Source organism: Psammomys obesus, unplaced genomic scaffold, assembly GCF_907164565.1.
Source record: "Psammomys obesus unplaced genomic scaffold, mPsaObe1.curated_primary_1811, whole genome shotgun sequence".
Taxonomy (NCBI): domain Eukaryota; kingdom Metazoa; phylum Chordata; class Mammalia; order Rodentia; family Muridae; genus Psammomys; species Psammomys obesus.
The window spans coordinates 10,930,739-10,957,006 of record NW_026586173.1 but is presented as its reverse complement, the minus strand read 5'-3'; the positions used below and the strand labels follow the sequence as shown (position 1 = coordinate 10,957,006).

The 26,268-nt window shown below is 42.5% G+C and overlaps 1 protein-coding gene across 2 annotated transcripts in view; it reads right to left on the bottom strand.

Annotated features, from left to right (window-relative positions):
• Dpy19l1 (dpy-19 like C-mannosyltransferase 1) overlaps window positions 1–20,701 on the bottom strand; it is a 98,577-nt gene extending 77,876 nt beyond the window's left edge. For both annotated transcript variants that reach the window (XM_055601395.1, XM_055601396.1), the window contains exons 1-3: window positions 20,352–20,701; window positions 2,751–2,775; window positions 2,079–2,166 (exon numbers count right to left, since the gene is read on the bottom strand). In XM_055601395.1, the coding sequence (XP_055457370.1) occupies window positions 2,079–2,166; window positions 2,751–2,775; window positions 20,352–20,643 (405 nt within the window). In that variant the 5' untranslated portion in view covers window positions 20,644–20,701. The remainder of the gene's footprint in view (window positions 1–2,078; window positions 2,167–2,750; window positions 2,776–20,351) is intronic.
• Between the last annotated feature and the right edge of the window lie 5,567 nt (window positions 20,702–26,268).

Sequence of the window (26,268 nt, the reverse complement as noted above, 5' to 3'; positions counted from 1 at the left end):
ACCCTGCTCTGTGAGTGTCACTTTAGAAATAGAGTAACATTTTATTTAATCACAAAACACACAACTTTCAATATTTAAGTAACAAAAATAAAGAAAAAGGGTTAATTGTTTATCGAATTGGAAGAGAATAGCAAGTAATCCTACCAGGCATTCTAAGTGGAGCACAGCATAGCATCAAGACAGGCTATGAGGAAACTCTGAATTTTGTTTAATAATTATATTTCTAGTAATGAATTTGACATTTTCATTCTATTAAATAATTTGGAATTAATACTCTCAGAGTAAAGCAAATTTAATATAAATGAAAATAGATAATATTCTAATTTTATTTTTAAAAATCTTAATATAAATTCATGACTTCCTGCTTTTTGTTTAAAAAACAAAAAAGGTTGCTAATTCTGCTCACTAAACATCCAAGGCTCAGTGGCCCATGCAGTAGCAAAGGAGCTCCAGCAGCACAGAGGCCTGCTCTCTATATGCCATCTGCAACTGAAAAGAACTAAGGCTCCTTGGAAAGCTGGCTGCCTGAAGGCCTCCGTAGGAGCTGTCATGCAGTACCCCAAAATAAGAAAGCCCTGGACACCAAGGAAACACTAGTGAGGTCACACTGAGGGTCAGCACAGCCAACAGCAAGACAATGGCCAGCTCCAAACACCAAAGGTTATACAATATGGGCCAATGAGTCCGCTGATTCTGACTAGAAGATGTGACAGAATGAATTCATTTTTATGAAAAAAAAAATGTAAATAAAAGAACTGATCATTTTCCTGTCTTTTCACTAAGAAGTAAGCCTCAGAAAAAAACTGAAGTCACATTGAGGGAAAATTCTTTACAGAGTTACAAGTCAGCATTTTAAGAAAAATAATGACAAGTGTGTATTCCAACAAGATGAGTGAACTACCTGGATGGCTGGGCACTAAGAAGGACTCAGCCAGACCATTCCTTAAGCTGCTCCCCAGAATGATCATCTGAGAAGGCAACAGGTCCTTAAACGCTGTGTGTACTTAAACACTACAGTAACAGTGTGAAGTACCAGCTGGGAATTTTTCCTACCTAAAAAGGAGTCACATTATCTGTCAGTTTTCAGAAGACAAAGGAAATGGGAATCAAGTGAAAATGTGAGTTACAATGGACAAATTTATGTAACATATATATGTACACTATAAGTATGTTGAGACATTGGTAGAGAGATGGATAGACAGACAGAGACAGATGATAGATAGATGGATAGAAGATAGATGATAGATAGAAGATAGATGGGTGATAGGTAAATAGATAATGATAGACAGATAGACAGACAGACAGACAGACAGACAGATAGATGATAGACAGGTGGCTCCTCAATAGATAAATGGTAGAAAAACAAACAGAAAGAGGGACTTAGAGATCAAAGGACTCAGCAATACAGCAGCTAAACACAAGTACAAACAGTTTGCATTATCAACTGCTGTCAAGTACCAATCAGCTCATTCAAACACCAGTTTTAATTTGATGGTGCTAAGAAATCGCTAAGGATGAAAAGTCCTTTGTGGATCTTAGCAGGCACTAGTGCAAGAGCCTAGTGTCCTTTACAGAGATGGACAGGGGGTGTGGAAGGCTGGGTGCTGTCTGTTGTTGAAGCTACAAGATGAGCTGGAACTGTCATGAAATATAGTGTGGCAGAGGCACCTTCCAAGGTGTGCCCCTGGGGACAGCACCATGCAATTATTGGGAAAGAGAGAGGAGTGAGGGCGTGGGAAGGAATAGAGGCAAGCAAGCAGACTTGTAGACAGGCAGACAGATGGAGTAGAGCCATGAGGACAGACAGGGGCAGAGAGAGAAGGGAGAGAACGCCAAGAGAGCTACGGAGTGGCTGGTGGTCCTTTTGTACTCAGCACACACCTGTTGCACCTGGCAGTGGCAGGGCGTGTCCTAAGCAATTGCCAGGTCCCTGAGGGCAGGCCAGCAGAATGCCTGTATACTAACATCTACTCCTTTTACTTGGAAATGTGTTGGTAAGACCTTTCATGTCAAAGAGCTTTGAAATATTTTCAGTTCCAAAATACTACAATGAAATACTATACACACACAAAACTAACCATTTCAGTGCGGAAAGCCATTTCCCTTTCCAGTGTGGAGAGGTGAGAAAAATGCCGATCATTTTCAAAGAGGTGCGTTATGTGGCTCCTGGAAACATTAAAACAGCAAAGCAACAGGGCTGAAGATTATTCCAAAAGCAAAGAGGGCAGTCCTACAGATTGTCGACAGTTTGCAATAAAACTGAAAAACGATTGTATCTATATTTGTTTTCTACCAGGTTTCAACAATTCTCTCCATAAGAAAACATATTCCAATTAGATTTTAACATTAAAATAAAGCATAACAATATTTTAAGTGATGTACTATAAAACCATAGATCACACTGAATGTGCATGGGTACTATTCAGAAACTGCCTGGTTCACAAAATGCAGACATTTCTCCACCCAAAAGATTAAAAACATCAATCTAATGCTCAACATGCACACCATATTAATGTTAAGTAAATTAAAGTATCAAATATAGCCTCTTTAATAATGGATAAATTTATATAAAAGTTTTATTATTCTGATCCTGACTTATCAATTAAACTAATCTTTCAGAGGATTGTGGTATAAATAAGATACATTCATCCTTTAAGATACAGAAGCTAGTCTTTTAAATACATGGGATATAGCGTTTGTAAGTTATAAACATTTGCATAATATATATCATTGAAGAAAAACAATCTTACCAGTGCAATAGGGCTGCAAAGGAAGCTGAAAGAAAAAGAAATTTACATTATTATTTTAGCATAAAAAAATGTTTTCTCCTTACAGATAAGCACTTCAATGAAATCCAGCACATTCAGAGCCCAATGGCTGCAGTCCACACAAACACTCCCAAGATAAACTTGTAAAGCCTGAGCTGTGGAAAAAGTTGAACCAGGCTTAGCATGTTAGCATTGAGGAGAAACTATTGACCCTTCAAAAAAAGTACTGAGGCTAAGCCTACACAACACCAACAGACCAGCTCAGGCTCTAGCTACAGTTTTTATTCACTCACTCACTCAGTCTGCAAAATACATGAGGTCCTATTATTGCCAGACATTGTACAAGAACTATTAGATGGAAACCATTACAAAAAGACCTCACAGCAACAGAATCAATAGATAAAGATACCTTAGAACAAAAACCCACAATGACTAGTAGAGCCAGAATTACAACTGAGATACACAAAGTAACCACTACCATTTTTTTCTTTTTAACTACCTCAGTGCCTGGATTTGTTTTATGGGAAGTCCCACTATTATTTATAGATATAGTAAATATAAAATGGAAGGAGAAAATAAGAGGCAGAGAAAGAAAGACTCAGAGCAAGGCTAACAATAACACAGAGCACATCACAGATCAGTTCACTTTCTGCCCAAGTACAAAGATCATTGCAGAATGCAGATTGTAGACTTAGTCTCCATAAACATAGTACACACACAGTTATTCCAATCACTTTTCAATTACCCTTGAGAAAAATTCTATCAGCTAGTACAAAGGGAGGAGCTCTTATCCTCAAAGCTTGGGACAAGAAGTGTTTCAAATTCTAATCTTTTTTTTATTTTGAAATATCTCTTGTATATAATAAAATGGGTGGAGACAGCACCAGTGTCTAAACAAATCCACTTATGTCTCTAAAATACAGTACAGTCAGAAGGTGCTTTTACGAGGTACTTTCAGGGTGTCTAAGGTCAGGTGTAATAGTTTCCACCTGTGCTCACATGTTAACACTCAACGTGCTTCAGACTTTGGATTGCAGATTAGAAATATTCACCCTATTCCTATTTTAAATTTTTTCTAATGTCCATGAAATAATTTATATGCAAATGTACAATACTGGTAATGTACAAATATATGAAGACTAATCTGTGATACATTTGTTTAGCTCATTTTCTTTCAATTTATTAATTATAGTATTTTCAGCTTATCATTTTAAATGTTCCATTTCAGACAGTATTATTAGCAAATGCTAATTTTTCTGTTTTATAATTTTACCATTAGCATCTTCTACTTGGCCAACATAATATTCTAGAATATCTTGTAAAAACAGACATGCTAGGCTTGATTTCTTACTTGAACAAGTTTCATCATCTATTCTGTAGTGAAAATGAGGATTTGTCAAAGTCACCTTACTTTGTGTTCTCAAAAGTATCATACTCTCTTGGGAAAAGGATGGAAGATGCCAGATGTTTTTAGTTCCTTTAATCAGCTTCTTTAGCACCAGTGTGGACAATAGGAAATCCTGGCATTACTGGCACATGAATGGCACTTTTTCAATCTCTTCCTTTCAAGTTAGTGATAACACCAAACACTACACACCTACCCAGCACTTTGGATGAGCTTTACCTACAGGAAATCAATAAATCTCCACAGCTTCCCTGCTGGGGTAGGCGTAAGTGCTCAGTTATGAAGAACTGGGGCACACGGCGGGTGAGTAACTTGCTGAATGATACACCACGGATTGAGCAAATGGAAAAACTAATGAGCCAGGCTGAAGACTTCTGACCTAAGATCCACAAACTGTACGGCCTCTATAGAAGAGGACAGAAGGAAAGACAGTGCCAAATTCTCAGTCATCTTGGCCATAAATAATTCCTAATCTCAGCCCTCTTTATTTTAAATAGAGAAGAAATAATTGCTGCAATGTATCCCTCAATACAGCAAATATACTTTATAGACACTATTAGTTATTAGACCGGGAGAAGGCTCAGAGCAGAGAATATTTGCCACAAAAGTGTGATGATCAACCCAGCACCACATGAAAAGCTGGGTGTGGTAGCCAGCAGCATTTGTAAGCCCAGCACTGGAGAAACAGAAAAGGGAGGATTTCCAGGGCTCATGGGCCAGCCAGCTTAGTCTAATTTTCAAGCCCCAGCCCATTGAAAGACTCTTGTCTCCATATAACAAAATGGACAGCTCTTGAAAAATAACACCCATGCTTCTTCTGGCATCCACAGGTGCAAGCACATAAATACAGGCACACACAGACACACAGCTGAGACACACAGACTCACACACACATACAGGCAGGCTTGAGCACACACACACACACAAAATGTATAAAAATGTATAAAAAGGAATGTATAATGTATAAAAAGAACTCTTATATTAAAATCTGGAGATAAACTTTATTTAAAATGATGTATATTGTGTCACTTGAAGTTACAGTATGGCTTTGTGTACAGTTATAGTACTGCTTTGTGAACATGTGATTTAGGAATAAAGACAAAGTGACAGAAACTTCTAAAAGCATTTCTGTAATTTTCTTGGCATCAAAAAGAATATTCTAAAAAAAAAGAATATTCTAAATTATTTTCTCTAAATTTGTATCAGTAATTATTAACCCTTTTAATACTTGATGTGTGTATTGGTGGAAAAGGTCTAACAAAATAGATAATCCATTTCTCTCCACTCAAACAGATATGTTCTTTTTGTGTTCTCAGTTTTTCTTATTTAAAAAACAAATCTGCAGATTAAAAACAACAATTGAAAGAAGGTTAAGGAAAGGTGATTGCATAGAATCTCACTCCTTACCATCATGGTTTTGAAAGCCCTCTCAGTTGGGCTGGAAGTATTGTATTGCCCAGGCCAAAGCTCAGTCAGAGCTGGGCTCTTACCTTAACTCTTGATGGTTAAGTACTTTGTAGCAAGTTCTATGTTACAATTTTCTATGTATCAATTTTCAATCCTGCAGGATTTGAGGTGAAACATTATAAATAAAACTCGAAGTCTCTTCTTAAAGCTAGATTCTAGCTAAACAAGACAGAGCCTAACGGTCCTGTAGACCAGAGTTTAGAAACAAAGTTCCTAGTAGTCATTAGCATGAGGATACAGCTGGGGTGCAAATGACTTAGAAGTTACTGTGTCTAACTAAGAGTGATGGGAGGGTATACATAAACCCTAACCCTGTCTTGGCAGTAATGAAGCTAAATTGAACCTTCTGTTAGACACACACCTCTATGTAAATCTTTTCTCCTTTACTTCCTGCAAGTTAGACAGATCACTGAAGGCAGCCAAGGGCCAAGTCTCAGGATTTCCTGCCACATCAGTGAGCAGAGTAGCCCTGAGTTTTCTCAGCTTACTGGGCCAGGCGCAGGGTGGGAATCATGCAAGTGGATCTTCTGCCCTACTGGAGCTCTTGACAACCACATTTCACCTGCCCAATGCTGACTCCACGTTCCAACCACAGCTCAAGAATACAAGGATAGCTGGGAAGGAGCCAGGTATGTGCCAGGTATAAGGTGATGTTTAGTGGGGCTCCAGAGACCCTCCCTTGAACATTGAGAGTCCATTGCATTGCTCTTGGTTACACTGCTGATGGTGAGACCCAAGCACTAAAGACATAGTGAGTCACACAAAGGACATGGATCGAGCTGATACTGACCAAAAAGCTTCATCCTACTAGTCAGCTCTCACAGTGTTAGAAGGTTCTATGCTTGGTACATAATCAGAAGTTTTATCCAGCTCTGAACCCTGTAAGCAAGCTACAATAATTACTGCCCTGTCAAGACATGCCACTGATGAAATAGTGGCACAAATATTATAAGAGTAATCAATCACTTTCTGGTTGAATTTAAAGCCTGATCCACAAGACAGAAGTCACACCTGGTATGATTAACTGAGCCAAGAACCTATGGTTAGTCAGGTCACAGGCCTTCGAGGAAAACCTACTACTATTATCCTGCTAAATGAACATGGTAATAAAATGCCTCTTAAGTTATCTCATACCCATAAATTACTTTGCTGCTCAACCCTCACCAGGGAAGCTTCTTGTTCTGGTAGATGGTGGCTGATACCTGGACCCACAACTGCTCAACATGCAGACAGAGAATAAGAGACTGTGGAGTGCTCAGCTCTAAATGGGACGTCTCTAATGCATCCCCTTCCTCCAAAGCTCAGCAATCACTGCCAAAGAGAATTCAGAAAGACTGGGGAGCAAGAGGAAGCAGATCTCTGAAGTGACACAGTATTTGCCAGGCATGGCAAAGCCTTGAACACACAGATTCAGGGGCTATCCAAGATATTCACAAGATCCAGACAGCCAAAATTCCAGCATGCTGGGGGAGCGGTCCTACCCCTAGGTGTGGAAGTACTGCAAAGGTTACCTGCTGTGGGAGAGAGACTGGATTTTCTTCAGGGCTGTGTCCTCTGGGCAGCTTTCCATTCTCCTGAGGCTATCCTGCATCCATGCATACCCACATCGGCCCCACTAAGTGAAGAAAGTGGGGTTTAAACTGAGCAGATAAAGTTGAGAGGAAAAGTTGGGATGGTGGTAGACAAGAAAGGAATGGGAGGTGGATTCGATCAAAACATGTATGTATGTATGTATGAAATTTTCAAACAATAAAGTCATGAAAATTATGTGTGTCATCAATTGTGAAATACCTAAGTCAAAAATATGTTTAAAAAAATAAAGGGTCTAAGACTATTTCCTGATGGCTCCCCGGTGGCAAGGTAGGTGTCAAAGCAGGTAGGGAAGGGAATCGACTGGCCAACCCCTGGGTCAGGTCCACAACGGTCAGGAGAGAAAGCAAACAGCCAAGCCTTCCTTCTTAGTGGCTCAGCCCAGTCCTGTTCGCCTTCTGCCTGCACCCTGACATCTGCCCACCACTCTGTCCCTCAGCAGAACAGCAGACACCATGGGCCCTTCCTGACCCTATCTCTAGGGAATAGCTGAGAGGCAAGGGATTAAGTATCTGCATTTGAAGATCCTCCAGCAGAGTCAATGCTGAAGTTGGGGATCCAGTTCCCTCTCCTCCTGCAAGGCATGAGGGCAGAAGCAAGGAAACACATGTGGACCTCTCTTTTTGCCCCTGTGTGGTAACCTGCAGGAGCCCCAAGGCTGCAATCAGCCAGTGATCCAACCACAAACAAATTTCCTATGAAATTGCTCTTTTCCCTTTACACATGTATTTTATAAGTAGTTTCCCTTAAAAGACACAAATTTCTGGGCGTGGTACTGCATGTCAATTATCCCAGCATTGGGGAGTTCATATGTTCCAGGCTACAGAGAAAGTGTCTGTCTCAAAATCCAGCAATAATAATAATAACTATTATTATTATTATTATTCTCTATATACTTTTGATTTCCACAACTAGCCTGCATTTATCCTCACTCTACAATTGAAAAGCTGGGCTTTAGAGGTATTTCCTCCAGAGGTACCTGGGTCTCCTTCCAAATGGCAGAGTTCCCTCCTTGCCATTTGTGGACATTAGGTGAGTGTATCTAATAACTATATGTACATGAAGAAGTGTATTCTAAACACAAAATTAATGTAAAACTTCAACACAGCCTATTCCTGAACTCAAGTTAATTTTTATGAAAGCATGCTCACACATTCTGGTCTCCTTAACCCTCAAAATGGTGAAATTGATATTACAAGATTAAAGGCACTTCAACATCCATCTAGACAAGGCTTCTAAATCAACTGGGACATGTTCTTTATTCACCCATTCTAATACCAGCCACTTCTTACTGTTTAAGCTCGAGATCCACTCTTGAGCTTTTACTTCTCTGTAGATGCTGAAATCATCTTTAAATGGCCTCCCCATTCTACATCAACACGCTTCCTGAAGGATGAAGCCAGTCTGAATGTGTGGCTCTAATTACCTCACTCACTCCTTGAAAATCTATGACTTCCACACATGGCTCCCATGATGGGCCCCATACTCCTGACTATTCCTAGTCATTCCCCACCACAGACTTTTCATTCTCCTAATACTGAGCAGGCATCTCCTAAAACACTAGGTGCTCAAATGACTGTGCTTTGTAGCCATCCTTCAAAGTCAAACCTGTGTGTGCATGTGTTGTGTGTGTGTCGGCAAGTGTGTGTGTGTGTGGCGTGTGTACACGTGTGAGAGAGACAGAGAGACGTTGCCTCTATAGTACCTAGAAAACAAAACCCAGCTTCTGGGTACTAAGTTAACAAATAAAAACACTCTCCTTAGGACCCAGTTTAAGGAAAGTCGACCTGAGGCCCACAATGTGTCAGAGCCAACAAACGTCTAAAAGCTCTCTAGACGTGCAACACACATCCAAGAAACCAAGAACAGCACTCTAGAAATAATCATCAACTAGTTCGTCCTTGAGGATAACATTTTCAAATGGTAAGATTTCGGTTCCCAGAACGAATGAACACATTAAGCACTCAAACAGACATAAAGATCAGTGACCTTAAATCAGTTTATTAAAGGAGAACCCTGAAGTCAAGGCATGAATACAACGTGGTGTGTGAATAAAAAATGAGGGCTCGACTACTCGCAGGTATTGCTGAGGAGAAGGTTTTGTTGTAGATACGAGGGACAAAAGAGCCAGAAGCATCTGGAAGAGTCCAAACTGAACTGGGCCAGGAGAATAGACCTAGACCAAGCCATGAGTAGAGGAGGGAGAGGAGAGAGGAAGAGTGAGGAACCAAAAGAGCAAGTGAGGAACCTGGAGTCAAGAGGACAGGTACCCAAAATAGCTGGGGATATAAGAATCAGAAGCTGGGAAAAGGGGCTAGAGAGGCTTAGGGCAGGGGCCAGGATATGCCAGCCAGGAGGACTCTGTCTTGTGATTCTGAAAGCCTGGGGTCCAGCATCTGCTTTGATATGTTAACAGACACCTCAGTTAGCTATTTGTCCTGGGTTTCTTTGAGGCCTAACAGTGTGGATTAGTAGACATCCAGAAGACAAATACACTAAAGCTAGATATGGACTTGGATTCAACATGACAAAAGAATCTTCATCACCAGTACTGATGCAGAAGTCAAATAGATGCCGGCAATGCACTGACACTTACTGGAGTCTCACTTGCTACCTGGGCAGTGGGTCGCACTCCCTGTACCATGTGAACATCAGGAGTACAACAGTCAGAGCTTCTCAACCAATGGCCAAAGGCAGAAGAGCTAAAGTCCCTTCGGACAGCCACTTCCTGAGGAGCTGTCTTGCTTTGAAGGGACTGTGCTTTTATTCCACTATACAGTATGGTACTCTCACTTTCTGATTGTATCATGATGTAAAAAATGCCTAGGAAGGACTGAGCTAGTTAACATAGAAAACAAGTGAGTGTTTGAGAAAGCAGCATAAGTGACAATAGTACAAACCCTGGTATTGCATTTAAATCCCCAATAGAACCGAATAAAATTAGAGATACTAGTTTTACTAACTAGCCTCAAGTCTGAAATTCTTGGAATTTCTAATTTATACATTTTTTTTAATGTTCTTTTTCTCACCTCTGTGACTAAAAGCCATGAGGAGCAACCAGAGGAAGGATACACTTATGTGTGTTCATGATTTGAGGTGATGTCCTTCACAGCAGGAAGGCACTGACAGTAACAGTGGGCACCTGGGCAGATAATTCCAGGACTCACAGTCTAGGGGTAGAGATGCCCTCTGGAATGTGGCTGCTGCAGGTGCTATGAACCTCAAGGTCCACCCCTTAGTGACCCATTTTCCTCTAGCTAGACCAACCTCCTAAGGGATCTACACAAACACAACCACCAATAGGAGAAGAAGTATTTCAGCACATAAGTTCATGGGAGACATTTAACATTCAACAATAGCAAGTGACTCTGACATAATGATCAAAGTTGTTTATCACAGAATGACTATGGCATAGGCTGGGTGCTCTTTCCAAGATTTACACTGAGAACTAAAGGGTTCCATAGCACTCTAGTATCCTGAAGGCCAGCAGTGATTTATTACCTGGGAGCTAGGTGGGAATGCAGAATCTCAGGCCATAGCCTTACCTCCCAGCCAAGAGCGGGCATCTCAAGGAGCCTGAGGTAGACAGAGACAGCTCACTGACATTCCCTGGCAGCTTTCCACATGACTAGGTGGCCGTGGAGCACAGCCATGGGAGGAGCACTCAACAGGTAAAGGGGCTCGAAGCCAGGCATTAGTAGTAAACCCTCAAATGATTCATACAGTCCATACTTTGAGAAGTGGTACAGTTAAGGTGGCAAGTCCAGGAAGAAAAACAAGGTGACAACTCATTCAGGGATGGTGAAGACACCTGGAAGATGGTGTCAAAAGGGGATTAGGAAAAAGAAAATGTAAATTCAAAAGATAACGCTGAGTGAGAAACTTAAAACTTGGTGGCTACAAATGAAAATTAAGAAAGGGAAAGAGTTAAAATTCAAACTCCCTTCTTGTAAGAAGGCCCTTTCTAAGAAACACTCTGCAGGTTTTATAAGACATCACTGAGTTAGTCTCTGAGTGGCATTTGCAGAGTACAAATGGAGGAGGGGTCATCTCAGCTTCTAGGGATTTATGTAGGACCCAAAGCTTTAGCACTAGCACAGCCTTCATCCGATGCCACTGCAACAGCGATTTTCTGCCTGTTTTCCATTTCATTTTTAATCTTCCTGTTCCACAAACATCAAAGCCTTGACAGGTTTGATCCCTTTCACTTGTTCCTTCCTTGGGACTGGGGGAAATGTTCTATTCTTAATAGGAAAAGAAGGCATAAGCTCAATTTACTAATACAGACATTAAGTCTCCAAATGAGAAGCAAAGCTGCTTTTAAAATTCACAGCCTTGATTTAAAGAAACCACTTCTATTAAGATATAAAAATCACAGTGGTATATGGAGTGATGATCAACTTTGGTTAATTCGAGTCTCCTAATACATTTGGCATTGAGCAAAACAAACAAACAAACAAACAAACAAACAAAAAAACTAAGAAGCCTGGCAAAGTGGTGCATGTCTATAATCCCAACACTTAGGAAGACAGAGGCAGGCAGATCTCTGTGAGTTCACGACCAGCCCGATCTACAAAGTGAGTCCAGGACAGCCAGGGCTGTTACACAGAGAACCTTGTCTCAAAAAAAAAAAAAAAAAAAAAAAAAAACAAAAAACAAAACCAAAAAACCAAAACCTGGGGCTGGAGAGATGGCTCAGTGGTTAAGAGCACTGTCTGCTCTTCCAGAGATCCTGAATTCAATTCCTAGCAACCACATGGTGGCTCAAAACCATCTACACTAGGGTCTGATGCCCTCTTCTGGCAGGCAGGTGTACATGCAGACAGAGCACTCATATAACATAATAAACAAAATCTTAAAAAAAGAAAAAAAAACCTTGGAAACTCCTAGTTATAATAATAATATCTAATGTCTGCTCATTAATATTAGGCAAAAGTGATCTAGGAGTCTATTTAAAGAACATGAGGCTTTTATTTCCCCAGGAGGCCCAAGGTCTCATGCAGCAAAGATATAATAAACCGTGGGAGGGATCAGGTGTCCCTGACTCCAAGTTCAGACATGAAAATGTTGAGCACATTAGACAAAAGAGTGAAATGACACACAAAGAAATGTCTTAGAAATCACAACAGGGCCAAAGACAAATGATGTGTCTAAACTAAACATACGAAGATAACAAAGCCCAGAAAGTATGTGCTGCCATCCCAGACAGCACCGCGGGGATTCTGAACAGAAAAACACACAAAGTCAGCTTGCATATGGTTTCAATATGAATTTATGTACAAACTCTAGAGTAGGCAATGCATGATTACACAGACATGTTTTAAAAGCAGTGAATTCTGTCTTCCTTTAAAAGTCTTAGCCTTACACAAATATTTCTGAATCAAACAAAAACCTGCATTGATAATTTCCATTAACTAACTTCTTCATGGGCAAAACACAATGTATTTTACTGTTTTAAGAACAAATAAAGTACACAACCAAAATAATAAGCTTCTGAGCATGCAGAGGGAAACTGCAAAACCTGATAAATCCAGTAGGTAAAGTGTAGAACACAGGTCTCTCAGTATACAACGAGATACAAAGAAAAGTACAGATATGTACACACACACATACACCTAAATATACAAATACAAGGGAGAAAAACAACCAATAGTCTATTCAACTATGATGCTTCTGAACTAAAACAATGACCATCATGGCACAATATCCAAAGTGCAATGGTGGCACACATATCTTGGTCGTAAACAACAGCTAAATGGACCTAAGGCCCACTCAACCTCATCTTTATCAATCACAATAATCTCCCAAACTGAACATTCACCTAGGCTGCAAACTCTAAAAGTAACTGGCCAACTTACACATACACTGTGTTCTAAGATCCAATGGAAGCTGCAGTTAATGAAGATTTAAACCACTTCCTCCTTACCAGAGTGTGAGGCAAACCAAATTCTGCCAATGCTTTGGGTGACAGTTATGTCAACAGTCACCTCTACATTAGGTTACAATTATAAAACAGGAACCAAATATTCCTCTTGTGATGGCTACAGTACTAGAGGGCACACCTAACAATCAGCAAAATCAGAAGTATGTCAAACATGGGGAAAGACATGAAACTAATAAGATGGACAACTTAACTGTTCATTAAGAGCCCTAGAGAAAGAAAGGATATTAGGTCTCAAACCTGAAACAAAAGGCTAACTGAGATGCCTATTCACATATCAAAGTAGACTGGCCCAGGTTCTCCCAGCATCCCTCGGTCCCTACTTGTTACAGGGTCCTCCTGACTGGTATACCCAGCTCCCTAACCTCTCCAGCTCAGGCACTGGGCTGCACTTCCTCCAGCTGATACCCTCTATGTACCCCAGCAATTTGGGTTAGGGTATAACCTAACCTAAAAGTTAAGTGCCTCTACTTAACCTTTCTCTTTTACCTTTCAGCCTCTTGCTCTCTTAACCACTGCTCCTGGCTCCCCTCTCTTTGTTCTCCCCTCCACTCTGCTGGTCATATCCATTCTGGACTCTCCCAGTTATCTCTGCCTCTGTCTCTGCTCTCCCTTGTGTCTATAATAAAAACCTCAACCCCTTAGAAACAGCCACGTCCTCCTTTTATTTCTTTTCTCTTTCAATCATGAGAAAATAAAGTATCATTCCACAACTATTGTAGACTGACACATTCTCAGAATGAATTCTACTTTTAATATATGCTTATTAAATGACTCTTGATTGGATTATAAAAGATCACCAACAGAGAACTGATTTCTTCATGGGATTAAAGGTGTGGCTCTAGAAACGAATTACATTTTGACTAGTTTTGATTTCTAGTAAGCACTGGAATGAAGAAAACCAACTAACCGTTTCCTAGAAATGGTCCAATGGTAAATTACAGCCAATTGCAAAAGATGAGCCCAAAGCATAAGTTTAGAAACAAGTATGTAAATAACAAAGCTTTGTAGTCTATGAAATGCAAATGTCATTAACTAAACTTACAAGAGACATTAATACACCTTTGCATTCATTAAGAGATATTACACAGTACAGTAGGATAAGGACTTAGATGACCAAACTTTAGCATACAGCATCTTTAGCATATTTAAGTGATTATAAACATGCTTAAGAGTTAACCATAAGTCTATTCTTGAAAGGGGATAAAAAAGGGTTTCAAAACCCCACATTTCCAGTTTTTTTTCTCTGGCTTTGATGGGATTCCTGTAATTAGCACAAGCACACCCTCACAGCTGCTTGCTTAGCTGGGTCCAAGTTCCTGCCTGCAAATCAGCACAGGAGATGGCCAGGGTTCCCGAGATTCACACTGGAGCTTCTCTCTCCCTGCAGACCAGCCACTAACCTGCTTTCTTTGCATTCTTCATCCTGGTATCTCTATGTATAATTCCTCTTCTCCTTACCTCTTCTGAAGAAAAGAAACAAGGAAGAAGCAGGGGCCATGGACAAACTGCGAGGTTTCTTACAACTGGCCAGAGGATTCATGTATCCTCTTGCTGAATGCTCACAAGATGAAACACTGCATAGCAACTAAGAACAAGATTCAGAACACATGGGGCTTGGGTTCAAATCCTGACCTTAATAACTCCAGAGTGACCTTGCATAAGTTACATTACTAAACACCTAAATACTTCAGAGTTCTTTTATAGTAATTATGATAATCACAATGCCATGGTCAGGCCCACGTCTACTGAGAAATGAGTTTGTCTGCAGCACTGGGAACAAAGCAGGGTAGAGGAAGATACTCCATGCCACACACCCACCTCCCAGTCCTGGTATAAGATGCTATTTGTGGAGTATGAAGTCAATCACTCTGATTCTGAATACTACCCATCTGCTGGAAACTCACCATTTTCTATTCCACTCGGAGCTTTTGTCTTTCCACCACCTTACATTTCAAAAGTGGAGATCCCATAAACACCTGAGGAGTTGTACCTGAGATGCAGTCCTTGCTCTTCTCCATCATACCTGTCCTGTTCCGCATCCTTACAGTCTTCACTGTCTGTCCTAGAAAATAATTCTTCCCCTCCCTCACACCACCAATCCATTCCCAAGTTCTACCTGTTTCACCTCCAAAATCCATCTGAAATCTGTCCTCTTCTTACCCTCTCCACAGCCATGCCCTTTATTCATGTCAACAGCTCTTGTGGGTCCTGGAAGAGCCACACCTCGGGGATGAGGGCAGAGGTCAGGCGCAGGGATGGGGGGTAGGCAGGGTCCCTGCTCTAGCTTTGCATTGCTTGACCTATTTTTGTAGAACAGATTCTCAAAATTAAAATGTAAACATGGCCCTGTCTTGCTCAACATTCCTCAGGGGCTTTCCACTGCCACAGGAATAAACCCTGCTCCAGGTCCATATCTGGTCCATAGGCCACCTTTCCTCCTTAATAGTGTTGAGGCCTGTCCCTTTCTTTCCAGGTGCCCTTGTCTACATCAAGAATGCATCCTCTCATCCTCTACACAGTTCACACCAGCTCAGCCTTGAGACAGGTCCCATTGCTTCTCCACCCTACAGCTAAGGTCAAGAACAAGGCCCTTTCCTATGGCCTTTCTTGGCTTTATTAAAGTCCATATTCCCTGGCTTTGGGATTTCATTTGTTCACTTTGCTTCACTTTCCCCAACACAGACACTCTTCCTGTCCTCCAATGCACAAAGTATAACTAACTATGCACTTATTCTTCTTACTTCCAGTAGCTAAGTTCCATAAGGGTAGGCAGCAGTTTTCTTGTCTTTTTCCCAGGATACACCTGGCACAGTAAGCATTCAATGGGAAATATAAAGGAAGCAGATATACTATTTTACTGTAATCAAAGCATTTACTATCCTCATCTTAAAGATAAGGAATGACGGGAAACATTGGGGAAGAGTGGAAACAGCTTCAGCGTGTCAAAACAGGCTTCCAATGCAGACCAGCTCTGAAATACCAGGTGGCGTCCACCACACCACACCAAACCAGCCCTTTCCAGTTCCCAGGACCCAGATTCAACACTGTACCTCTGCAGGCTTCCTCCCTGTTCCTGGCTAGTCACAGGCTCTCATAAGCCATGACTTTGGAAAGTAGCAGTTCCAGAGTGTTGATTGCCTCCCCAGGTACACTGGCCGGTACTTGGGAAGAATTCTGGTTGCCACCACTGGGGCAGTGCAACTACATTCTAGCAGGTAAAAGCCTGGGATCCCCTGCAAGGCACAGGAGAGTCCCTCAGAACCCAGGATAGTCCCACATAAAACAGGAGGAAACTCAAGTGGAGTGCAGTTGCCGCAGGAACCGGGCTGGAAGTACGGAAGAGTGACACAACCTTATGTCTTAGTTACCGTTCTATTGCTGTGAAAAGACATCATGACCTGGACCACAATAATTATTATAAGGCACTTAATTGGGGTAGGCTTATAGTTCAGTGATATAGTCCGCTATCAGCAGGACAGGAAACATGGCGACACATTGGCAGCCAAGGTGATAGAGAAGGAGCTGAGAGTTCAACATCTGGATACACAAGTGAGAGGAAAAGACACTAGGCCAGGCTTTAGCTTTTGAAACCCCAAACCCCACACAAACCCAGGGGCACATTTCCTCACAAGGCCACACTTACTTCAACAAGGTCACTCCTCCTAATAGTCTCCCTCTCAAGTAGTGCCACTCCTAATAACCCATGCATTTCCATTTAAATATGAGGTTACTGGGGGCCGCTCTTAGTCAAACCACCACAGTTCCCTTTTTAACAGTTTTAAAAAAATGGCATCTTACATTACAGTCCTGTACCACTAAAGTGTACATTTCTTACTTTCACCCTACCAGGACTTCTCTTCCTTCTTTTAATAAAGAGCAGGACAGGTGGGTATAATATCTGTGCAGCTATATCAAGCAAGTGGCAACTGAGATCCCCAGTTTTGAGGAAACAATAAAGATTACAGAAAACTGTAGCAATTTAATAGTTTATGTGCCCATATGAAGAAAGTGGGTAGAGCAGAGTAGAAGGGTCAGTGGGTAAAGGTGCCCAACACGCAACCGAACAACCTGAGTTCTAGCCCAGTACCCACACAATAGGAAAAAACTGATACCTACAAGTTATCACACACAAGCACTGTGGCACATGTACATACACACACAAATAAACACACACATACACACAGAGAATGAAAAATAAATAAAAGGAGAGTTGTACAGTTTCTGTAGACTGCAGCAAAGAAAATTCTATTTCCTAGCGATGGCAGTCTGCTTCTAGAAATCTTCATAGTGCAGCAGTTAGCACGTAGGACACCTGGAGCCAATCCCCAGCACCAAAAGCAAATGAGCACTTAAAGTCCACCACTGTGATTCCCCACTGCCATATTCCCACTCCCGGTTATATAATTCAGGGGTCTGATGTGTGGCTCATTTAGGTCTTCAGCAATCTCCAGTGTACAGCTCAGGCCAAAAACTGCTAGTCTAATCCAGATCTCATAACTAAAAGTCAGGTGGTAGTGACATACAACTTGAATCCCAGCACTACGGAGGCAGAGACAGGTCAACCTCTGTGTTGAAGCAAGCCTGGTTTAAAGAGTGCCAAGACACCCAAAGCTACAAACCAAAACCAAAAACAAACAAACAAACAAAAGGAAAAAGAAAAAAGGAGGAAAAGAAAGGAAAAGGGAAAAAAGGGAAAGGAAAGAAAATAAAAAAGAAACAAACTAAATTCTTGGCTCAGAAACCAAAGAAGTTTGAAGTAGACATGGAAAGAAAGGGAGCGGACAGTAAGGAAGCCATAGTTTCATTTCATTTCTCTTGCTATAATAAAATAGCCTGACAAAAAGCAACATAGGGAAGGGAAAGGTTCACTTGGCTTAAAATCTCAAGTTATAGCTGATTACTACAGAAGTTAATTCAAGAACATAAGGCATCGAGTTCATAGTCTAGAGCAAAGAGAAAATCCAAACATCTCTGCTTGCTTGTTTTCACCAAGCTTCCCCCTCTCTTATACTGTCCAGGGAATGGAATGGTACAGCCAACAAACTGGCTGGGTCTTCTTACATTAATCAACACTCAAGACAATCTCCTACTGGCCAACTAGCTCTAGATAATTTCTAAGACTCTCTCCCCAGGTAATTCTAAAGCAGCATTAAATTGACAGCTAAAATTAAGCAGCACAAGACAAAAAAAAAAAAAAAAAAAAAAAAAAAACAAAAAAAAACAAAACTTATTGAAATGCAATATGAACTGGAACTTGACTGGTTATTGTTCATTCTCCACTTTTCTCTGCCTTGACCCAATCCCAGGAGGCAGGCTCTACAGGTTGTTTTAGTAGCCTGCAAGAGCACTCAAGCAGGAGACTGGAGTGTGGGACGGCTGTAGCTCCTCTTGGGTGGCCTGCTCCTGGAGCACAGCTGAGCACACCTCCAGACAAAGCCTTGCTTCTTCTCCAGCAGTTATGTTCCCCTGCTCATGATACCTCACTACTGATGCCTGTCTTGAGGGCAGAGGACCAGAGCCGATCATTCAGCAGAACCTTCTCTCCAGGTGCTAAGGGGCCTCACAGCAGATGGTCACGCAAGAGGACAAAGACTGTGATGTTCCTCCAAACTCCACCTACTTGGTGACGACCTCTGTCCAGGGTACACCTAAAAATATGGTCTACCACATTCACTGGACTTCCGCTTACCGCGTCAGAAAGAGCAAAGCAAGAGAAATGCTAACCAGATACAATAAACCAAACTGTATTCCTGCAAGGTCATTACAAAATCCAAACAGTGTAAGAGAACCCGAAGAAAATGCACCACAAAATATGAAAAAGAGCAGTATCTGAAATCAATTACTGTCTCTTCCTGAAATAAAAAAACAGTATCACCCCTTACTTTACTACAGTTGCTGTTTACACCAGCCACTCACGAGAGCTGGAGATCTGTCTGTTCTGTCATGGGATCCCAAGTCAGAATTATGCATTTGCTTTTACAACAGGAACTGATGTTGTTAAATGCTTTAGATACGCATCACCCATGCTCCTCAGGACATCCCTGGGAAAGTAGGGCATGGGTTAACTACACATAACGGAGAAGGAAAAGCCCTCAAAGTGAGGTTTCAACCAAAAGCAAGCACTATGCACCAGCTCAGAATGCCTTCAACCTCATCCTCTGTACCACGCTGCCTCCCCAAGGTGAATTTAACCTGTACAACTTGACAGGATCAAGCTAGCTACTAGAAGGGGGAATTGATGAAAAAAAAAAAATCTCCTAATCTTGGCCCAACTATATAAAAATAAGAAATTATCCTAGTAACAATGCCAGCCTTCTTGAACTCACAAACACATAGCCAGGGCTGGCTTTCATTGACTACATGGCCGCAGTAAAAGCTATCCCCAGAGGAAGGCTGATTTAGCTGTATAACCAATCTACACCCCAAACTACAGGCTCCAAGCACCCAAACTCTTAGAGGTCATTGAGCAACGGTGAAAAGATAGCAAGAAAATATCACCAGTAACTACATAACTCAATAGGCAAAGCTCACTGTTGAAAAAAAAAATTTTTTTTACAGGGTCTTTCTGATGGATTTGGAAAAATTAGGCCTGTTAATCCAAACTTCTAAAAATTTGCGTTACCTGACAGATAGGAAAACGAGCCCATATGGCAGCCCACACGTAAATGCCTCAACTTATTTCTTTTAGGCACACAGTTACAACCCATCCATTTGGTGCATGGAAGGAAGAGAGATGCCAGCAGGGAAGGTTAAAGCTTGAGCATCCAAAACACAAGACAGCCTGCAAAGTGACAGAACCACGAAGTGCCACCCGCAGTGTTTGCGGCCAAGAAGAAGAAAAGCACGCTAAATTTTAATTATAAGTTTGGCAACTTTCTAAGACAAGAACCTGAGCTCCAGGAATCGCTCCCATCACCGAGCAAACCATCCCCCGAGTAGCGGCCAAGCCAGGGCAAAGAGTGGACGGTCGCTGCAGGGAGAAGCCGATCTCCTCCGCGAGGACCAGCCCGCCCGCGGCCAGCCGAGCAGCGGTTGATCTCGGGGCCATGTTTCTAAAAGCCCGGGCGGACAGCAGGGCGGAGGGTGCGCGGAGCGAAACCCCGGAAGGAGCGGGGAGGAGCGGGGAGGAGGCAGGAGCGTCCCGGGAAAAGTCGGAGAGGGCTGCTAACTGGCTCACCTAGCAGCAGCGTGCTCCAGGTCCGGCCGCGCCCGCGCCGCAGGCCCAACGCCCAGCGTAGCCCGGCCACCAAGCGGCCCGCGAGGCCGTCCCGGGCGGGCGCGGCGGCGGTCTCCGCGCGGGGCCCCTTTCTGCCCGCCGCGCCCCTGCGCCCCGGCGACGGCGGCGCGCGCTCCGGCCCCGGCTCCCCGGCGCCCACCTCGGATGTCCCACTCAGCGGCGGCGACGCGCGGGCCGGCCGGGGCGGCCTGGGAGCCGCTTCCCGGTGCTTGCTCCGCGCTTGCAGGACCATCTTGGCATAGTCGCGCCCGCTAGCTGCGCGCGCCCGGACGGCGGCCGCGATCCGCGGACTGGCGGTCGCTCACTCTGGCCGGCGAGGGCGGGCCGGGAGGCGGGGACAGCGCGGGCCGGGCGGCCGCTGACTACTGCGGGGCGGCCGGGAGGCGGCGCCGGACTCGCGCGCCTCCGCCGTTGCCGCTCTCGGGTTGCCACGGCGACAGCGGAACGCCGCGGGGCGGAGGCGGGGACAACCTGCGAGCGGCGCGGCCCCGCCCCTCCGGGACGCGCGCCCAGGCGCGCTCCTGCCGGCAAGCGCGCACGCGCGGGCTGCAAGCGGGGCGGGACCGACGGCCGGGGGAGCGGCGTGGACGACCTCCCGGAAGCGGTCGTGCGCCCTCGGGAACTGGGGGTCGCGATCGGAGGCGGCGTGGAGCCGTGTCGCGCTGGGCGGGAACGGGGTGGCCACCGAAGGGCGCAGCGTGTGTGCTCCGGTGCTCTGTACGTGAAACTAACAGGGTAAAGCGTGGACTGGCCGCTCCAAACAGCCTCTGATTCACTGATGAGAAGCGGGGACTGGATTGAGTATCCCTATAGAGGGTCCGGTAGTTTTGTAGCAGGAGTGTAAACGGAAAGCCCAGGTAGGAACCCAAACTTAAGTCATAAATGAAAAGGGCCTGTCCGCAAAGGTTATCCGCGTGTTACTTTTACCTGCTGTATTCTGTCTTCCTTATTACAAAGTATGGACACTGCTAAAAGAAGCGAGACTTCACTTGAAAACGACTCTTCTCATAGCAGGTGTGTAGTCAAGCCCAGGGAAAGTTTAAACAACAAACAAAAAAGCACATTCCAAGTTAACCTTCCTCGCCTCCACCCCAGGGCTATTTGCAGAAAGCCTTAAGAGAATTGCAACAGAGACTTATTTCTTGATTCCTGTCCAAATGAGCTTGTCCCAAGAAGTCGATTTTGGAAAGCAAGGCACATCGTTTCGCTCTTCTGTAATTAGGAGTTTCAGAAGGCTGAGTCTTTTCTTGCTCACGACTTTATTAATATGAGCGTTTATTAACTCAGGGAAAAAAAAGATTTAAGTTTCTTGAGTTTGAGTATTAAGTTATGTATTGAAAACAAGGAACAGCTGTTTAAGACACTTCTGTAAAACAAGTGATTGACAGTTCCATGCAGAGGCTTGAATTGTGAAACAAAGTATTAGGTCAATCTAGTGTTATTTCTGGGGGTGATGCTGAATTTATCACCCAGCAGAAAAGAAACTTAACTCAGTGTCTTCCAAAGGCAGTAACATTAATTTCATCACTAGCGTACTTACTAATTAGAAAACACATGGAGCCACAGTACCTGACGGCTGGTCTCTCAGATTTGGAGGGTCAAGGACTGTTCCCCAGTTACTCCAATGGAGTATCACTGGGTCAATCAGCCACACTCCAAGGCAGGCCTCATGCCCAGGAGTAGCTGGCCAACACAAATCGAAATCTATGGCGATGTTTTGGTGGAGTTTCTGATTTGTATTGTTTTGATGTTTTTGTTGTACTGATGTTATGCTTGTTCTAATTTTCGTTTTTGTTTGTTTTTTAAAAGGAAGGAGTTGAGTGGGTAGGGAGTTTCTGGAAAAAATTAAGGAGGGAAAAACATCAAAATAATGTATAAAATGAAATTAAAGAGTATGCAGAAAGAAAAGAGTTTCTTTGTGGTTCCTGAGAATACTGGGTTCTGTGAGGTAACTTGGGAGAAAGAAAAAAAAGCAACTGCTTCCCTTTAATTTTTACCATTCTACCAGATGATTTTCTTGTTGAATGAATGCACAGTCAAACAGCTATTCATAACATAGTGCCCCCAGCACTTGTACCTACTCCATGTGGTTTGAGTTTCTGGAAGAAACCAAATTTCACTTATACTCATCTTCAACTGTACCTTGGGCTCCCAACTTGGCTGAAACTTGACTTGACAGAGGACCATGTAGGGCTGTGGCAGACCCCATGAGTAGATCTTAGTTCCTCTTCTGTGATGAGCAACTCTGTAGAAAACCTCCAGCCAGGGAAGTGTGAGCCATTGGGTGTTTTTTGCTTGATTTTGTGTTTTCGATTTTGTTTGGGGGGTTGGGTGTTTTGTTTGGTTTTGTTTCGTTTTGTTTACCTGATATTTTGGCAGGCATTGTGACACATACCTGTAATTTGAAGTGAGGTGAAGCAAAAGGATCTCACAGTTGAGAACAGCCTGTGCTACATAGCAATACCCTAAATAATAATAATAATAATAATAATAATAATAATAATAATAATCCTTCTAGAAACAGCTTGAAATTCCTGCTCTGATTCCTGGCATGACTCTTCTATCTATAACCTTCAGTTTTTGAGTCTCAGTTTCCTCATTCCAGGGATAAGGAGAATAAAAATAAATACCTTGCAGATTTGTAAAAGTTAAAGAAAAATAGGTAGAATTGCTAACAATCATATCTACTGAGGCTGTTGCACTATGGAAGCAACATAGGGACTTGAGTAAAGCAATTGCTGTAAGTGTTAAGAGCGCTGGGTAATGACAAGGAAGCAGGGACTTCGTTGCTCTCCCAGAGACTTGGGCTGACCAACACAGGAGCGGAGGCAGGAAATCAAGGGCCACCCTAGATTTTAATGATCCTCTACTCCTTGGGTGTCAGGCTTCTTGCATCTGAGCTGGAGCCCTTGCCGAGTGGTTCCCCTCTTCCCACAGGTGTTTTACAAGATAATGTCCATTTCTTGAATCATTAAGCCTAGAGAAAATAGTAGGCCACTCCTGATGTCCTGCTTCCCAAAGAGAGGGTATTTCACCTTGGGAAGGCAGGAGGGCTGAACATGAAGTCTTTAGAGAATATGCCAGGTGACTTGGTTTAATCTTTATAAAATGCAGAGAAGCCAGTTTAGACACCTCTGTATCCTTAAGCCAGTATCTGCCACATGATGATATACATTAAAAAAAAAAAAAAGCTGACAAACTAAAAGCTACATTATATTAATAAAAAAATGTGCAGGATCACATGACTCAATACAAATTTACAATGAATTAAAATTAAGTATTAGTATTTTGGCCCTTCATGATGTGTTCTTACTCTGCTGTAATGATATACTAGAAAGATAATTCCTACTGTGATATTATAGAAATACTAGCCTGAGACAGAGTCTGAGGCCAGGAACCAGAAAGAAGTACTACTCAAGAAAAAAAATCCACTCTAATCCTGAGCAAAAAGTCAATCAATCTCTTTCTCAATATAAAACTATAAGTTGCCCATTTAAATAAAAACCTTGTGTTGAAAATATTGCATGTGTAACTTTAGGGATAGTGGTAGGGGATATAAAGACAAAGTAAATGGAATAAAGATTAAGTATAAAATCCTAAAGCTAGATAAGTAATGCAGAAAAGTAAACTTTTAGTAATATTTAAGTATAGGTACCAGGGAAACATCAAATGGGCAATTACGGAAGAACAGGAACAAGGGAAGGCTGTTCTGGGAACTGGTCTCCTCTGTTTCATCACTGAAGGTCCCATTTGGATCTTCCAAATGCCTTCCCACCACCTTTTTTTTTTCCTACTCATAGGTAACAGACAAATGTGGAATCTTGGGTGTTTATTTTTATTCTCTTGAGCTAGATCATTTGATCTCTATTTTAAAGAAGTGCCTAAAGTTAGTTCCAGATTCTAGTTTCCTGGCTCAACAGCTGCTTCTACCAAGACAGGAACCAGTGAAGTTTCACTTCAGTGAAACCTGAATAGGATAAAAGGTCTATCTGTGCAGCAGCAGGCTTTCAGCAAAGCTCCAACATTAACCTGTCATTGTATTTGTTTTAAAGTGTTCTCTAAAGTGGGAAGAAAATGTAAATCACTACCTTATTTCTTTTTATACTTTTTATCTTGTGTCTCTCTTGTATCGGACCTTGTAATTTAAACTAGTCATGCTCCTGTGAGTGTTCTCCAAAGAGTTCATTACTAGGCTCAGTTATAGTGTGTAGTCAGTCATTCTGTCGCAGAGGGGCATGTCCGTTAAACTAAAGTACAATTCTAATTATTGATGGCTTACTAGGTCCCAAGTGCCTTAGCATATATTAGAGACATTAAAAATTCATAAGTTAAATCCTTATCCTGGAAGAGCCTAAGGTTTAATTGGTGAAGCAAAATAAGCTAGAACAAAATATGCTCACATAACAGAGTGTATTATTTAGGACATAAGGGCTAAATTCAAAAGCTGTGATGGCTGGTATGATGGCAGAGTTTTCAGAGAGAAGTGAAATTTAGCCTAAGCATACTTTGTGTGAATAGAAAGGAATGTGGAAGAATCAAAATAACCAGGCATAAGCATATTTCTGAAGCCCCTTGTTCTGTATTTGGCAGATAGCATGTTTTAATATGACCATCTGAAATCCTGTTTGGAATGAAGGAAGGACTGAATGAGTTACCTTATGAATGGGCTGTGAAATGTTCAGTATGTGCTGCTCACGGTGCGGCTTCGGTGAATCACACAGCATCCAGCATGTTGAGGTTCATCCGTACTGATGGTGGTCCTGGGATTAACGGGAGACAAGAATCCACCTGGAGCCTCTCTGGACCAGAACTTCCTAGCACCTAGCATGTCTCTCCTAACTCCTGCCAATATCCCAAGCCTTCCTCCCACTTGCCTCCAGACACAGAAGAAAGCTAGGACTCAATCTCACAAAATCTATGGTTAGTTTCCTGTCACCACACAGGTCTCTGTCAGGTTGTATCTTTGTCTCTCCCAGCGTCACAAAGTCAAGTCTTCATTCCCCAGCTGGTGGTGCTATTGAAAGTAGGGGCCTGACTGAGGGAGATAGTGGCATATATCTCCTGCCCCTTCTGCTTCCTGGCTTTCATGAGATGAGCCTCTTTGCTCCATCATGTGCTTCCCGATGTTCATCCTTGCCTCAGGCACAGAACATTCCAACCAAATGACCATACACAGACACCTCTGAAAGTGTGAGTTAAAATTAAACTTTCTTTTTTATAAGCTCGGAAGACGAAAAAACCCCAATAAAAATACAGACAAAGAAAGCTGATTAGGCTTTAGAGGAAGAACGAGTGTTGAGAATGGAACTAACAGTCAAATCTGTGGTACGCTCATTGAGCTTGCCTGTGTTCCGCCTGTGCCCCGGGACTTTGTAAAATGCTTAGTGTAAAGGTGATGGACTAGTTTACATGGTGGAGGAAATTTTAAGGCACAACACCATGCAGGCACTGGCATGGATATTGCTGGCTATGTCTAGCCAGATTTACACTAAAAGTCATGATCGAAAAGTGTTTGAAAAACTCAGAATCTGAACAAAATGAGTGCTTGTTAGCTTGTGGTTACTAAAAATATTAGCACCATTAAAAAAAAAAAAAAAAGAAGAAGAAGTACTCTCCACTGAGAGATGGAAAACATGTTGTGAGGGTATATCATGGATCAGCAAATTCCACTCTCCCAGGCCTAAAGCGAACATGCATAAACCTTCACCCTGAGAAGGACACTGGTTCTCAATCACGTTCAACTATCTGGGCACATGGAAGCTGAATGTGAGTGTGGGGCCATGACATTTTGATACAGATTTATTAAAAACCAGGGAAGCCTGGAAGTGTGTGGCAGAGTCAGGAGTCCTCCAGGCAG